This window comes from Nansenia antarctica, assembly GCF_963989245.1.
Source record: "Nansenia antarctica genome assembly, chromosome: 14".
Lineage (NCBI taxonomy): Eukaryota > Metazoa > Chordata > Actinopteri > Argentiniformes > Microstomatidae > Nansenia > Nansenia antarctica.
In genome coordinates, this window is record NC_137684.1 from 21,989,063 (window position 1) to 22,006,329 (window position 17,267).

Below are 17,267 nucleotides of genomic sequence, written 5' to 3' on the forward strand. Positions count from 1 at the left end.
CCCCTAACTGTCTAAGCCCCTCCCACATTGACATAAGCCACTCCCCCTAACTGTCTAAGCCCCTCCCACATGCTAAGGGTACCGGGCTAAGGTATCCTCTACTGACCCTGAGGAGCCTGTTCCTTTAAGAGCAACGGTATGTTTTCTTCTTTGAACTGGACATCATTTTAAAAACTGTTAAATTACAACATGTTGGCCGTTATAGTTTGGTTATATCAGCTGCTGTTCTGTTGTGGATCGTCTAAGTATAATAACAATAATAATAACTTTTTATTTGTATAGCGCTTTTCCTGCAAACGTTGCAGCTCAAAGTGCTCCAATCATTATATAATCATACTTTTGTTATTTAGTCATTTAAAGGCAATATTAAAAAGATGGGGTTTTAGTCTTGACTTGAACATATTTGCTGAGGTTGCATTCCTAATGTAAACTGGCAGTGCATTCCACAATTTGATATAGAGAATATGAGAACATGATGTCTGTTTTTCTTTATTGACAGAAACTTGAACCTGTTGACGAGCTGTTCCTATTTCCTATTTCCCACACAGTGATGGAAACCTGGCCTTCAACCTTCCCAACCTGGCCTGCAATCCTCACTTCAAAATATACATGAATTCATGGTCTAGGCAGCCTTTCTCAACTCCAGTCCTCGAGACCCACTTGCCAGAAGATTTGTTGTAACCAGGAACTCACACACCTGACTTCACTAATCAAGGGCTTTTCTGATGGTTTGGTTGGTTCAGTCATTAAATCAGGTGTGTGAGTTCCTGGTCAGGAACTAAATCCAGTCCAGATTGAACACCTGATTTAATGACTGAACCAATTAAACCATCAGAAAAGCCCTTGATTAGTGAAGTCAGGTGTGTGAGTTCCTGGTTACAACAAAAATCTTCTGGTCCCGAGGACTGGAGTTGAGAAAGGCTGGTCTAGAGGTGATTTACAATAAAAATATATATATTTTTAACTCACTCATGTCTCCTGGTGCTTCATATCATGTATACCATGGCCTTCATTTACATGTAAACTTCTTTACAATACTATAATTTTATCTTTACAGAAAGTAAACTACCACTTGCATGTACCCACCAGAATAGTTAGGCTTAAACATCATTTACGATAACACCACTCACACACACAGTTATCTGGTACTGCAGGTGCATAAAATATTCTGTTCATTGTAAAAATAAAAAAAAGGGCATCCACAGAGCCCTTAGTAAGTAGCATGGTAGTAGTGCAGTATGGATCACCTATTTGTTTTTTTTACAATGAATGAAACAGTTAGCCAGTTTAGGAGAGTTGTTAGTCCCAAGGAATGCTCAGGTGAAATGGTAACCTGACTCCACCAGATGGTTTGCTTCGCATTTTCGTGACATTTAAATTGTTATGTTTACACAGTCATTGTCGACCGTGATTTTTTGGGAGATCCTGTAAACAGCGAGTGTAAAAAGCCATCTCTTTCTGTAACAACAAACCAGGCCGGAAGTTCTTACATCAGTAGACGCACGCGGGAAGTCAAACGACGCCATCTTGTGCACCTAGGCTATTCGCGTAGCTAGTTACCTTGGTAATCTTTGCGTCTTAAAAGTCATCACCTTATTCTCGGGGACAAAGTCGAGAGGACACAATATTAAATTGAGATTACTCGAACTCGACCGTCGACATTTGAAGGGATTGGTGTGTTTCTGTGTCTCTATTATTGAAGATTTCAATGAACCCAGAATTAGGTCAGTGTTTAGCTTTTGTAAACATTGGTCAGTGTTTAGCTTTTGTTTTGTATCCCTCGGCGACAGACTCCACGTTAAGGCCAGATTAGAGTCTGTCAAACATATAATATAATATTTAATAGCGGGCTTGTTTGATGTCAAAACGGAAGAACAGGCGGGGGGCAGACAGTGTATCAGAAGTGTTCTGTGAACAACAGTGGACCTCCGCCCACTTAGCTCTAGTCTAGTGTATGTATAGGCCTATATTTTAAAAAAACACAAATAACTATATTGTAATAAACATTTAATCTTCTCAATGTAGCCTATTATTTGTGTTTTTAAGGGTTTTAATAGCCTAATTACCGTGATGAAAGACTGCTGCATTGCATAGGGACATATAATGGACTGTACATAAATCATTTCCCATGGCTAAACACATTGTACCCAGCAACACTTCTAGAATATGAGTAAAGTGAGTTTAAATCATGAGGGGTGTCATACTGAGTGTTCTTACCTCTTTACTGTGGGCCAACAGTTAAAAGTGCCTCATCGGGGGGTAACAACATAAGAAAATGTTACTCACTTATTTATCAATGGAGATCATTTCAGGTCAACTGAAAATGACAGACCCTTCAGAAGTACACGAGGCGGCGGCTAATGGCAATTCGCTTCAGCTGCAGCAGCTCATCCAGGGCGGGGCAGCGGTCAACATGGTTGAGAACTCCATGACCCCCCTCCACGAGGCCTGCATGCGGGGCCAGACCCAGTGCGTCAGACTGCTCCTGGACGCTGGTGCACAGGTGTGAGAGCTACAGAACGCCAGTGTGCTGCTTTCATTATTTCTGTGTGAGAGATTGAGGATGTTTGAATTGTATTTGATAAACATTTAAACAAATATTATAGAATGTATCATGCAGAGCTATCTGGCATTTTTAACTGGTGTGCAGCTGCATTGTTCATGTTCATGGTGTGTGTGTGTGTGTGTGTGTGTGTGTGTGTGTGTGTGTGTGTGTGTGTGTGTGTGACACAGGTGAATGTACGTTGCATTTATGGTGGTACTCCACTCTGTGAAGCTTGTTTTGCTGGAAGCTTTGAGTGTGTGAAACTGCTTATAGAATACGGGGCCAAAGTCAACCCTCCACTGATAACCTTCTCACCCCTCCACGAGGCCTGCATGGGAGGTATGTCACATTGTCTTGTTCTGATTACAACCTCATCATTTAGGGGGGGCCAGCAGTCTTGAGTACTTCACACAACATAAAGACACGCATGCCATCGGGATAATTCACTCAAGCCTTCAAAGTGTCTTGAACTGTGACTCACTGTGTGTTTGTGTGTGATTAATAGGTAATTCAGATTGCGTTCAGGTCATGATTGATGAGGGGGCTCTCATTGAGGCCCATGACTGTAACTTTGGGACGCCGCTACATGTAGCATGTGGCAGACAACACTTTGACTGCGCCAAGTTGCTCCTAAATGCAGGTGGGCCCCTTTCTCTTTAAGAAACTATTGCATTGACTTTACCTAAGTACTATAAAATAAAATAAAACATCTTGATGCAGGTATACATTCTCAAATAATGTTGTGTTCAACTACTGATCTTCTCATCCACACAAACTTTTCAACCTCTCAAGGTGCAAATGTGATGGCTGCCAAGCTACATGAGACGGCACTACATCAAGCAGCTAATGTGAAAAATGTTGACCTGATTGATCTGCTGGTGGAGTTTGGAGGGAATGTGTATGCCAAGGATAACCTCGGCAAAAAGCCTATCAACTACACCAGTCAAGGGTCCCCCTCAAATCTCTGCCTAGATTTCTATGAAAGTGAGTTTATTCATACAACATATCCTTTCATGGGTAGAACAAATGGGATTAGCCCATCTATAGAAAAATGCAGTTGTTTACATACACAGAATATTTTTGATATCCAGCTCATCAGTCAGTTTTCTTTCTTTCTCAGGTACACCCCTCAGTCTACAACAAATAATCAGGGTGGCTCTGAGAAAGGCGTTGGGCAGAAGATCTCTGGAGGTTCTGTCCAAACTGGAGTTACCCAATCGCATCGTCAGCTACCTCTCCTACATGCCACCTCCAGCGGTGGAGCTGTCCTACTTCTAACAAGCCCTCCACTTCACATTTGAGGATCACTTGGAGATAATGCTTTTACATTCACAGGAAAAACCAGAGGAAGCCAGATGTGTAAGTCTACATTATGCTACAGTATGGCTTGGACTTGACTTTGGAATAACTGGCTTTTTTTCTCTATTGTCATGTAAGAACTGCTTTCAGTTTTGCAACCAAGTGTGACTACCAGTAAGTCAAATGACAGGATGTGGCAAATAGCCAGCAAAACATCAGATTTATCATCAGCTGGGACTTGTTTTTGGTACATAGACTTTCAGAATATGTCTGTAGACTGTTCATCAAGTAGTAGAAAATGTGTAGAGAAAGTTGTATGTCCAATGATTCAGCCACACGAATCACCAGGTCAGACTGAAATATTTCAGAATTCTGAATGTTTTAAGTAATCTTGTAGAAGTGTACTGTAATTATTTGTAAATATTGAAATACTTTATTTTGAATAATGTGTATATTAAATATTACTGAACAGTGATTCTAATAACAGGACTATCACTGAACGGTCTTAGAGTGGTTTCTTCACTGATTGACTGCTATGTTAAGTCCAGTCTTGGAGAGGGCAATCTTTCCCAGGGATGAAGAGTAGCTCAATCTTGTTAAGGTTGAGTTTGAGATGGTGGGCCGACATCCATGTAGAGATGTCAGTGAGACATGCAGAGACACGTGCCACATGTAGGTCAGAGGAGGGGAAGTACAGGAAGAGTTGAGTGTCATCTGCATAGCTGTGGTAAGAGAACCCATGTGAGGAGATTACTGAGCCAAGAGTCTTGGTATAGAGGGAGAACAGTAGAGGCCCTAGGACAGAGCCCTGGGGTACCCCAGTGGTGAGGGTTCGTGGAGAAGACAATGATTCTCTCCAAGTCACCTGGTAGGAGCGACCCGCGAGGTAGGAAGCAAACCAGGAGTGTGCGGTGCCAGAGATGCCCAGTTCTGAGAGGATGGAGAGAAGGATCTGGTGGTTGACTGTGTCAAAGGCCGTGGACAAGTCCAGGAGGATAAGAACAGAGGAGAGGGAAGAAGCTTGACTAGAGTGGAGGGCCTCCGTGACAGCAAGGAGAACAGTCTCAGTAGAGTGTCCAGCCTTGAAGCCCGATTGGTGCAGGTCCAGATGTTCCATCTTCCGGAAATAGTCAGTCAGTTGTTTAGATGCAGCATGTTCAAGGGTTTTGGAAGGGAAGGAGAGAAGGGATACCGTCTGTAGTTGTGGACAGAGGAAGGGTCAAGGGTAGGTTTCTTGAGGAGAGGCTTGACTCTGGCTATTTTGAAGACAGCCGGGACAGATCCTGTGGATAAGGAGGAGTTGATTACGGTGGTAAGGTAAGGAAGGATGTCAGAGGAAATGGATTGGAAAAGGGGAGGGGATGGGATGGGATCGAGAGGGCAAGGTTCAGAGTGGGATGACCATAACCTGGTCTCTTGTTAAATCAGATACAGCTGTGAAAGAGATTATCAAAATTCCTACCAAGATTCCCTCTGCGACTACAGCACCCACACCACATCCTAATGTACTTAATCACGTGCGTCAACGTGCTGTAAAATACAGAGACTGTCCTGATATGATCCATCAGATCAGCATTTTGAAACACAAAATGCTGCGTGTGTGTGTGTGTGTGTGTGGTGCGGGGGCTAGACAGGGTGGTCCAGCGAGGGGGCAGGACAGTCAGCCAAGAGTCTACTTTAGCCTCGGTGGCCCACTGACCCACTGACCCACCGTTAACGCGCTTGACAGTCGCAGAGCCGTTTGACGTAGGATCTTTTTCACTCACGGGCAATTAGGATGCAGTGTTATGGCTGCACAACATGGAACAGAAGACATCTGACTAATCAGAAAGCCATGCAGATACTTTTGTTGCCCTGAAATAAGGGGACGCTGTATAAAAAGTATTGTTTATAAATGATGAAACAAGTATACAAATACACTCAAATAAAAGCTGACAATCTGTACTTTAACCGGATACTAAGTGACTTAAAATCCAAACTTTTGTGGTATGGAGCCAAAAGAAGAAAACCTTCACTGTCCATTAATGCTTATGCAGGGTACTGCATGCGTAAGCTGGCAATCAATTCTAGCACATAATGTGTGTTGTATTCATGCAACATTATTGTTGCAAATGCCCATGTATTTCAGTAATGTATTTTAATGTAATGTGGGATTAGTAATGCTAAGTATACACACATTGGAAATAAAAACGATTTGTACTTAAGATCCAAAGCACTGTTCTTTATTGATTTTCAATGTCTAGTCTTTTTACATCACATACAGCCTTGTTTCCTTCCCCACTAAGCTGTTCAGTGATTTTTCTCCCCTCTTAACACACAGCGTACCTCATGTTAGATAACTAACCCTTCTGTTAATTCATCCCACGCCCTATCCTCAAGAGACCCTATTCAGCACCTTACTCCTCTCACTGTCACTCAACCCAAACCATCTCACAACATTCTTGTTCCCTTTATCGCCTCCATCTCCACAAACACCTTACAGCTGACATGTTTACATGTTTTCATAGAGGGGAGATGATTCCCTCATCTACATTCATACCTGTTCTACACAATACATTTCTATCAGAACATTCTGCAGTGTAACATCCACCTGAATATGTAATGTAATGTATATGTAAAATGTAAAAGACCAACAGAAGGTGCTGCATGAAATGAGGGAGATGACTGAAGCCTGCATGGCCCTTGACTAATCCAGAATAAAACCACCCCCTATGAATTAGGAATTATATAGTTAGGCTAATTCCAGTTTCAGTAATCTCAACATATTGTAAGAGCTAAAACAGTGCTATTTATATAAAAACAAAGTTTGTCATTTTAACATGTAAAAAATAAAACAAATTCACACAACTGTGTGACTGCATTTCAGTCAAATTGGCACATCATTCCCTTGTAAACCAAGTACACATTTTCTGGGACAATTATTTTACATTGATAACAGGTGGAAGCAAGCAGACTGGACGGAAGTTAGTGGAGGAGCTCTACATAGTTGCTACATGGCTATATTACTACCACTGACACATTCTGCTAAACATGCAAAAGCACTTCAAGTCACAGGTGTATACATGAACACAAATTGAAGAACCGCAGCTATATTGCCTACACATCAGTCTCCTTCTTCTTCCCAAGTGAACCTCTTCCCTTCTTGTCCAGTTTGGTTTTGTTGGAAGAGGAGCGTGACAAGTCTGTTTTTGAGCCTTGACGACCAAGGCCGGGATCAGACACTTGTGGGCAGTTCTCGTCTGCCTCCTCCTCCACATCGATTACGTCAAAGACTATGGAGGAGCGGCGCTTGCTGGCTCTTCTTGCTTCGCCCTGATCTCTGCGTGGCGCCTCCTGGTGTTGGGCAATAGCACTGCGCAGGCAGTTGAGCCACTGCTGCTTGTGGAAAACGTCGTTGACCTGCAGAGTGTGGGATTGGCCGTGGGACGGGTCTAGAGAGCTCACACGGAACACGTTCTTAGCTGGGAACAGAATTTACAATTTCATTTAAAATGAATTCACAATGAATGAAATGGGTAAAATGGTCTCTCCTAAAACTCCAAACATACTGCATTTGACAATTATACTACATGCCCCTTAAGTATTCACCCATTTTTTTATTTTTTTTTATTTTACGGTAATTGAATCACTCTGATGTTTTCCCTGAAAGGATGGGACTCCATAATACCCAGTGTGTACTGTGGAGCAGTGCAGACATCCTCACCTTTCTCCCCGTTGCTGAAGGCCCCCCTGAAGGAGCCTCCCATGCGGATATCCCCGTCCTGCAGGTCTTCCAGAGCCAGGTCTCTGACTGGGATTGGCTGCCGGTACACCTGGAAGCAGCTCCTCTCGTTCCGTGTAACTGGCCGTGTCAGGACCAACAGCTCAGAGTACAGGAACACATGCAGCTTCTGCCATACATAAGAGTAACAGTCAGAATGCATATTGGAACGATTTTAAGGAAAGTAGTGGAGGAGGTAGTACTGCTTTGGGCTTGCATATGCGCTTGGAAGTTAGAAACGGTTGCTTACAGAGCCACTCTTGTTACGCAACTCTCCATGACATAGAAGGCTCTTGCAGTTGTCGATGAGAGGATCTTTCTGCTTCTCATCCAGGTACTCCATCTTATCAATGTAGTACTGGCAGTCCGACTCACCCTTCCTCACGTTGATATCATTCAGGACTCCCTGAATAATGGTAATCTGGAATCACAGCATTTCATGTTTTCACCATTCAAGACTTTCAATGAGTGTATTACAGTGTATACTGTATCTACTGGCATCTAGCATGTGAATTTCAGTATAACAGTGTGTAACCCCACAAAGTGTTTCTTTTGTTTGTGTGTGTGTGTGTACATACTGCTCTCTCCAGGCTTGGTATGTCTGGGTGCTCTGGGGGGGTGTGTCTCAGGATCTCCCTCAGCAGCAGGGGGTATTTGACCAGGCGCGAACGTGGAATGTCCAGGAAGCTCCAGAGGTCCAGCTTCCTACTGAAGGGTGATTCCAGGCAGCGCTGCAGGAAGTCTTGCACTCTGCGGTCCTGCTTCTTCTGGTCCAGCAGGGCCTTGGCTGCTAGCTGGTTACTGCAGTATTCCTTGTATGCGTTCAGCCCAGGCAACTAAGGATGCGGAGAGGCAAAGAAACAATAAAGATATAGATCTGAAACACACATTCTACACATATTCAACAGAACTTTCACAAGAGAGGTCAGACACCTACCCAGTCTATGACTATCTGTCCGATCAGGCCAACTGTCCCATTGGGGCCTGTGCCCTTTGCAAGCTTAGCCAACAAATCTGTAGGAAAAACAATCACACAATCATTAGCCGCCTGAAACAAATTGCCTTGAGTTGGCAGTACTTACAGCGATTGTGAGAATATGTCAGAAGCCCACCTTCATGCAGTGGGATGTATGCATCCAGATCCCCAAATATGTGAGCCAACTCCTCCTCTGTCATGATTGACAGCTTTAGCATGGGATCGTGATATGCCTGTAGAGAAGTAACGGTAATGGTAATTCAGAATCATGAAACACGGGACGTGATGTTATACTGTCCGTTGTGCCAATGGATGGTACACACATGAGGTTTGTCTTGATGTTGAGAGTGGCATGGGAGCTGTATCTCAGACATGGGAAGGATGTCAATTTCGGGACACATCATCAGTAGTGTACCTTTGAATCATGTGGTGTTTCGGCCTTTCAACACTAGACACTAGGGATGCACGATATGCATTTTTTCCCAACCGATACCGATACCGATGTTTACCCGCTTCTCGTGGCCGATAACCGATATGAGAACAGATATAATTTCACAGTTGATAACCTGTAGTTCATGCACACCTGAAGGTAAGAAAGGCTATGTAGTGAGCAAAGATTGATGATTTAATATTCCATAGTGATCTCACCAAATCTAACTTACATCACTATTGTTAACACAACAAAGAGAACACTTCTGACTCTTCAAATGTTCATTTATTATTTCCTCTAACAAACAGAATCTGTTATAGATAGGGCTGTCCCAAACGACTATTTTTCTAACGATTAATCTAGCGATTATTTTTCCGATTAGTCTAACGACTAATTTAACGATACATTTTTTTACTGTTCGATAAATATCGGTGCCGATAATATCGTGCATCTTTACTAGACACCCTCATCTAAGGTGGCCAGCTACAGGGTGATCAAGCCTGAGCTTGTGTCCCATGCCCAATCATGAGAATTGGCTGGTTGTTTAAATGGAGCAGCCCACGGGACTATGCAAGGCAGATGTTTGAGTGCAAGACAGTCAACAAAACCATATGTATTTTTCTTTCTCATTCCAGTATGGTACGTACCTTCCGCGCAAGTTGGAGGTCTTCAATCAGATCGTGTTCTCCTCTGGTTAGCTCAAAAATGGCCTGAGATGGAAAAAACATGTCCATAAGAATTGAGGTTATGGGTCATCTGAGAGAACAGTTAACTTACAATCAATATGAAAAACTATGATCGTCACATTCTGCACATCATGATAATATCTTTCATAATGAGGGGTTGAATTTGAAACTGCATTACCTCCTGTCTCTTGATCTCCTTTGTGGAGAAGGTGCTCTTCTGGTGGACATCCAGTGTCTCAGACCACAGAGTGCTGTTCCTGCGTTTGGGGGGCGTTTCTAGTCGACTCATAGGGATGCACTGCCATCCTGTGGGAGTATGTGGTACTGCTGTATAGTCCGATGTAGTTTCCTTCCTCTTCTCATCTGCACGGATGGAAAGGACCGATACTGGACATGTGAACACTCATTCCCAGCAGGCATTCACCACGCTTCAAACTGCTTTCCCTTGTCTCTCAGTTCAGATGAAGGTGAGGACACGAGCAGAGGAGGTCACTGTGAACATATGGTCTTCTCTCCTCTCCTCCCATCCCTCCCTCCCTCCTCTCCTCTCCTCCCATCCCTCCCTCCCTCCCTCCCTCCAACCTCTCCTCTCCTCCCATCCCTCCCTCCCTCCCTCCAACCTCTCCTCCCATCCTCCCTCCCTCCCTCCAACCTCTCCTCCCATCCCTCCCTCCCTCCAACCTCTCCTCTCCTCCCATCCCTCCCTCCAACCTCTCCTCTCCTCTCCTCCCTCCAACCTCTCCTCTCCTCCCATCCCTCCCTCCCTCCCTCCAACCTCTCCTCTCCTCTCCTCCCATCCCGTCCGTCCCTCCCTCCCTGTCCGTCCGTCCGTCCGTTCCCCTATTTCAAGCGCTCTATGAGTTCCTGTGTGAGGCCGAGGTTGAGCAGCTGCATGGTGGAGAGCTGGGCCAGGTGGGGGTAGGCCTTCAGCAGCCGCTCCCAGCACAGCTCCAGCAGGCTGGGCACGACCAGACAGATCTTATACAGGGAGCCAGTCCGCGTGTTCCCGTGGATGGTGTTCACCACGCCACCGTGGATGTACATGCAGCCAGCCGGGGTGACGGCAGCACAGTGGAGGTAGGCGGGCTCCGGCATCACCGCCGGCAGTCTGGTCCACTGGAACGTCTGCAGGTTCATCTTCCACAGGTCCGCCAGGATCAGCTCCCCGTCGTGCCCGCCGCACAGGAACACGTCGTTCCTTATCTGCACACACCTGTGATATCTCCTAGGAGCCGGGTACCCGATTCCATCATGAGGCTTGGTGGCGATCTCTTCCCACGAGTTGGTCTCCAGATTGTAGGCGTCAATCTTGTCCAGAGGGTAGACCGTCCAGGAGGTCCCCCCTCCCAGGATGTAGATCCTCTGTCCGTCGTGTGCTATCTCACAGGCGTACCGTAACCGTTCCCCCGGCAGGGGGTTGTTGGGCTTGAGGTCGATCCACTCCCTGGTGGTCAGGTCCAGCCTGTGCAGCCTGCACGATGTGGTTAGTCCAAGCACATACAGGAAGCCGTTAATGATGGCCATGGCCTGTCCGTAGTATATTGTTCTGTCGTGCTTCTTCCATCGGCAGTTGAGCAGCGACCACCGCTTGTACTTTACGTTGAAGACGTGGACGTCGAACCCTCCGAATACGAACAGGTTGTTGCCGTGCAGAACGGCTAACGGCTCCGTGGGCATCATGAAGCCCTCTGTGCGGATCTGTTGCCAGGTGCTCGTGGCGAAGTGGTACCTCCACATCTCCCTGAACATGCCGCCGTCGGCGTTGTACCCTCCTAACACGTACAGGTTGGTGTTGTCTGCCACGCAGCGGTGGCCTCTCCCCGCGGGGGGAGTACGATGACCTGCTACTCGGAGAGGAGGCCTCTCTGACAGCTTCTCGAATATATTCAGCTGGTCCTCCATCGTTTCCCCAGATCCAAGTCAACCGGAAAAAAATAACCGTTACATAAAATCTAGACAGAATCCTACTATTACACGACAAATATGAACACTCGAAAACATTCGGAAAATGCACGACCGGGCTGTGCATCTACGGACCAATCAGAGAGCGCCACCCGGGCTGTGCATCTACGGACCAATCAGAGAGCGCGCCCCCCCCCCGCTTCTTCCTGAAGTCCACGGTCAGCTCCTTAAGCGGGGTACACACATAAGGAATTTCAATATCTTAACAGAAATATGATCTTATCTGAGACAGACCCCACACATGAAGAAACAAAATCTTGGATTGAACAGCCTTGATCGTGTTGTGTGTGGTGTGCGCCAATTTCCCCATTTCAGCACCCCATTGACATAAAGATTTTCGTTACGACAGACTCCAAACTCTCTAGTCTCGTTCCCCAAGCCAGAAATCTCGCGTGAACCCATCCTTTTAATATTGCCTTTATGGATATGATTTTGTTTGTGGTTTATTTTCTCTTATTGACATGCATTAAGTGTTCCTTGATGTTTATTTGAAACATAAATATTGACGGGAGTGGAACTATGTACAAGCCTTCTGGGCTTCGTTCCCTCCTTGCACAATCTCTTGTGTGCTAAATAAATAAACTAAACTAAATTACAAAATAATTAAATTAAGATTATATAATGATTAAAGCACTTTGAGCCGCAACGTTTGCAGGAAAAGCGCTATACAAATAAAGTTAATATTATTATTATCTAACGTAGTACCCTGACTGACCTGTACGAGACAACCATGTGCGACAGTGCAAATAAAGTGCCGAATAATGAAAAGAAGAAGTCAGCTCGCTTCTTGATTGGCGAGCAGGGTTGCCAGATGGGAATGACATTTTCCACCCTAACCACAGTCTAAAACGGCTAATTTCACCAAACAATCTGGCAACCCTATGGTTTCTGGTCGGAAGTATTGAATGCATTTCACATTTACGATTGCCGGCCACGCCCATTTTCCGAGCAGGTTGCCGGGGGAGTTGATTGCACAATTGAAGAGAAGTGACTCTTGCCTCGCCCATAGTATTTTACAAAATATGCGTGAAACCAAATGTTGAAATAGCAGTAATACCACGTTCATTGATAAAATGGCATAAGGGATGGAAAGGGGGGATGGCAGTTTTAGAAGGGGGATGATTTTGACTGTTTGTATTTCAGGGGGGATGCCATCCCCCCTCAACTTCAGTGCTGGATACAGGGGACACCTCTAAAGCCTATATGTGTAACAACTTGTTCCTCTTTGAGCTGTTATTGTGAATCTTCAGTCACAGAGTCATTTGATAGGCTTACTGAATACACAATTATAGGTCTGTACCTGTCTCAGTCACACCACATTCAGAGTAGAGGCACGGGACTGGCAAGGGAAATTCTCTTTTTCCTGTCATAGCGCATAGGCAATTGTCATATAAAATCCCTCTGAAATTCAAAACCCTGACTACTGTCTTGATGAAAAACTCCTCACTTTATTATGTAATCTATAGGTTGCAATACAGCACGTTTCGACCGATGAGAGCTTCGGTAGAAATAATGTGTGATAGCTACAACAAACGCTTTGAGTTGAGAGTATATAAGGATTTTAGGGGATTTCTTTTTTTTCTAATATGGAGTTGGTCTCCATTAAAAGACCTTGATATTAAAACACGTCCTGTATTTCATCTTGCTGTTCTTCATGAGCTGATAAGCTATAGCCCCCCCCCCCTGCTCAGTCCCAGTACCCCTGCCCTTCTTAGATGTATTATTGTCATTGTACACGGCAAGTAAACCTTTTTTGATTGATTCATGAAGGCTCTCATTTCAATCATGTGAACTACATTCAACCTGAACGTGCCTGTGAGAAAAACGTATGACGCTCACGGCACTATTTGTGTTGTGAGCGACCTCCTGTGTCCATATAACCACACGTTGGGGAGGCTGTGGCCCAGGAGGTAGAGCTGCCGTCTAATGGTTGCAAGGTTGGCAGATCGGCGGTTCGAGCCCCGGCTGGCCACATGTGGAAGTGTCCTTTGGCACTGAACAAGACACTGAACCCCAAATTGCTCCCAGTGAGCGGGCCGGCGCCTTGCATGGTAGCTTGCCGCCATTGGTGTGTGAATGTGTGCGTGAATGGGTGAATGAGAGGCCGTTGTAAAGAGCTTTGTATAAAGGCGCTATATAAGTCAGTCCATTTACCATTTGTATCGATTTGCTTTTGTTGGTTCCTGATCCGCTCTGCCATAGCTTATTACGGTAGTGGGAGATGCCTATTTTGCTTATTCTTGCTTATAAACCTTTTGTGGAGGTTTTGTTGATTTAGCGTTTCTTTGGGTAGGCTTGAGGGCGGTCCATTAAAACATGATCCTTTTTACAGCCTTTCCGTGACTGATAATTTTCTTATGTTGTGGTTGGCTTTACGTATACGGCTTTTGTGCCGCACTTTAGTTTGGTCCGTTCAGTTTATTTGGGTCACTGCTCGTCCGGAATGAATTAATTAATTGTTTGAGAGTTCGTGCTGCGTGTTGTATTGTGGTCAGGGTATCACTATTGTTTTGCCACAACTTCAGAGTCACTGGAAAAAGGTTATGTTTTTCTTCTACCATGATTTTGGTGTATAGCCTGCAGTCTAATTTTTGCTATTTTTTTTGTTTGTTGTTGCTGTTCTCCTTGTTGTTGTCTCTCTGGACCTGTGTGGGTCTTCTGAGAGCATTGGCTCACCGTCTGAAGGAGCTGGACCACACAGCGTCAGGCAGGGTTCGTGGAGGTTCTAATTTAATAATAATTCTAATTTAATAATAATTCTAAAGGTTCTGTTGATTTAGTGTTTCTTTGTGAAGGCTTGAGGCCGGCCCATTAAAACATGATCCTTTTTACACCCTTTTTCCGTGACTCTGATCATTTTCTCATGTTGGTTGTCTTTACGGCGGCTTTTGTGCAGCACTTAAGTTCGGTCCATTTAGTTTATTTGGGTCACTGTCAGCCGTAACAGCCACCGTATGCCCCGTCTGCTAATTTAACTGTCCAAATTGTCCATTTGGGAATTCCCACTGGGAATACTTAGAGTGAAACAGACCTAATGATTGGCAACACCCATCGTGAATTTTCCCTTTGCACTGCAAGCCAGGAGAAATGTCACAACGATCCATCAAACCGACCCCCTCGGCAAACCAAATGTGAGATGTTCTCACACACGTCTCCAGGGCCTGCCGGTAAATTTGAGTCTCCCCAGGAGGTGGGGGGAATTGTATGACGCCAAATCTTAAGGAAGACAGTCCCAGTGGCCTTTGAAACACCAGGCTTTTATATACCCCCCCTCCTCACCCCCCCGGCACCCCTCCTCACCCCCCCCGGCCCATCATAGCCCTTCAATGTTTCCTGTCAGGTGGGGGGGGGGGGGGGGGGCATTGTGAAAATGATCCCCGCTCTTGTTCCCAGAATACCATGGGAGCAGTGCCAGGGTCCTGGCCTATTAAAAAGGCTGTGGGCTGCAGACCTGCTGAGGCTTTAAGTGACAAAATCTAATTCGCAGCCCATCAGTCAGACGGAGAGCAGAGGGATCGCACTGCCATCATGCGCGCGCGAAGGCGGCGCCTTTAACCAATGAGGCCTTCTCACTCCCTTCTAGCCTTTCCCTCGCTGAATGGGTCAGAGGCTATCACTGAGAAATATGTGGCAATGGGGCTGTGAGTGTCTTGGAGGCAGCCGGGAAGACATTTCTGCAGGCTGGTGCAGAGAACTACTAGTACTTACTATATATTAGTATATATAGTATTAACTCACTGTCTGAAACAGCAGTGAAAGTCGCTATCAAGGCAGCACTACAGTGCAGAGTCGGAGTCGGAGTGGCCTACCCCAAGTTTAAGAGAAAAAACATGTCAATTAAAAGTGAAGTCATATTGTTATTGACGATCGCTAGCTGTTTCCAAATTCCCTTTTACGGAATAACTTTAGTAACATAATAGTCCATAGCAGTACCTTCTAAACAACAGTAACATTGAATACAAATGAATGGATGATGCATACTTTATTTGACAACAAAATTTCCCCATTGGGGACAATAATGGTTTCAATCAATTATTTGGTAAGTTTTATTACAGTGTATGCTCTGAGCCATGGGGTCATCATCCTTGTTTTGTCCATCATCCTTGTTTTGTTATGGGGTCATCATCCTTGTTTTGCCATGTTTTGTCATGGGGTCATCATCCTTGTTTTGCCATGTTTTGTCATGGGGTCATCATCCTTGTTTTGCCATGTTTTGTCATGGGGTCATCATCCTTGTTTTGCCATGTTTTGTCATGGGGTCATCATCCTTGTTTTGCCATGTTTTGTCATGGGGTCATCATCCTTGTTTTGCCATGTTTTGTCATGGGGTCATCATCCTTGTTTTGCCATGTTTTGTCATGGGGTCATCATCCTTGTTTTGTCATGTTTTGTCATGGGGTCATCATCCTTGTTTTGGCCATCATCCTTGTTTTGTCGGGTAAAGTTAAGGACTACCTTATTAAGAACTGTGTTTGAACCACTTCCTAATTTTCTTCCTCCATGACTTATTTTTTTTTGGGGTCTCCTCCTTCTTCTCCTCCTCCCCCTTCTCCTCCTCCTCCTTCTCCTCCTTCTCCTCCTTCTCCTCCTCCTCCTTCTCCTCCTCCTCCTCCTCCTCCTCCTCTATGTTTCTGTTCTTCTCCTCAATACTTGTTTTCTCCTCCTCCATCTGTCTTTTCTCCTCGTTCATCTTTATCCTCTCTTCCTCTATCTCCTCATTCTCCTCATCTATCAGCTTTATCTTCTCCTCTATCTCCTCCTTCTCCTGCTTCATCACTCTCTTCTCCTCCTCCATCCATCTTTTCTCCTCGTTCATCTTTATCTTCTCCTCCTCCATCTCCTCATTCTCCTCATCTATCATCTTTATCTCCTCCTTTATCACTCTCTTCTCCTCCTCCATCCTTCTTTTCTCCTCGTTCATCTTTATCTTCTCCTCCTCCATCACTCTCTTCTCCTCCTCCATCCTTCCTTTCTCCTCATTCATCTTTTTCTTCTCCTCCTCTATCTCCTCCTTCATCAGCTTTATCTTCTCCTCTATCTCCTCCTTCTCCTCCTTCATCACTCTCTTCTCCTCCTCCATCCTTCTTTTCTCCTCGTTCATCTTTATCTTCTCCTCCTCTATCTCCTCCTTCATCACTCTCTTCTCCTCCTCCATCCTTCTTTTCTCCTCGTTCATCTTTATCTTCTCCTCCTCCATCACTCTCTTCTCCTCCTCCATCCTTCTTTTCTCCTCGTTCATCTTTAACTTCTCCTCCTCCTCCTCTCTCTCTCTCTTCTCCACCTCTATCACTCTCTTCTCCTCCTCCATCCATCTGGCCTCCTCTACCTCCACCTCTTTTGCTTCCCCGACCTCCCGCCTCCATCTGTCCTCCAGCCAGCTCCTGAGGAGCGCCCGCTGGTGCATCGAGGTGAGGGACTTCTTCATATCCTGCCGTGGTTCTCTCATGGCTTTGATACGTTCTGGGAGAACGAGAGAAGAACAATAGCAAAGATGGATGGATGGATGGACAGAAAGACAGACAGGCAGACAGACAAGCAAACACGCAGACAGACAGACAGACAGAAAGGCTGACAGGCAGACAGAAAGGCTGACAGGCAGACAGGCAGGC

General features: G+C 45.2%; 3 protein-coding genes across 3 annotated transcripts; 1 reads left to right on the plus strand and 2 right to left on the minus strand.

The window, feature by feature from the left end:
* Nucleotides 1-2,323: 2,323 nt before the first annotated feature.
* Nucleotides 2,324-3,823, plus strand: LOC308169981 (ankyrin repeat and SOCS box protein 13-like; the record flags this gene model as incomplete). Its single annotated transcript, XM_080544712.1, has 5 exons — nt 2,324-2,503; nt 2,734-2,884; nt 3,051-3,185; nt 3,338-3,529; nt 3,666-3,823. The coding sequence occupies 5 exons, from the start codon at nt 2,324-2,326 to the stop codon at nt 3,821-3,823; spliced, it is 816 nt and encodes a 271-aa protein (XP_080400838.1).
* A 3,117-nt stretch (nt 3,824-6,940) lies between these two features.
* On the minus strand, nt 6,941-9,985 carry LOC308169982 (neuroepithelial cell-transforming gene 1 protein-like; the record flags this gene model as incomplete). Its single annotated transcript, XM_080544713.1, has 8 exons — nt 6,941-7,305; nt 7,548-7,734; nt 7,855-8,025; nt 8,183-8,440; nt 8,542-8,618; nt 8,717-8,813; nt 9,658-9,720; nt 9,875-9,985. 8 exons carry the CDS (start codon nt 9,983-9,985, stop codon nt 6,941-6,943), a joined length of 1,329 nt encoding a protein of 442 aa, XP_080400839.1.
* A 551-nt stretch (nt 9,986-10,536) lies between these two features.
* LOC308169983 (kelch domain-containing protein 10-like) lies at nt 10,537-11,598 on the minus strand (the record flags this gene model as incomplete). The annotated part of the gene is made up of 1 exon (XM_080544714.1): nt 10,537-11,598. The coding sequence occupies one exon, from the start codon at nt 11,596-11,598 to the stop codon at nt 10,537-10,539; it is 1,062 nt and encodes a 353-aa protein (XP_080400840.1).
* Nucleotides 11,599-17,267: the final 5,669 nt, after the last annotated feature.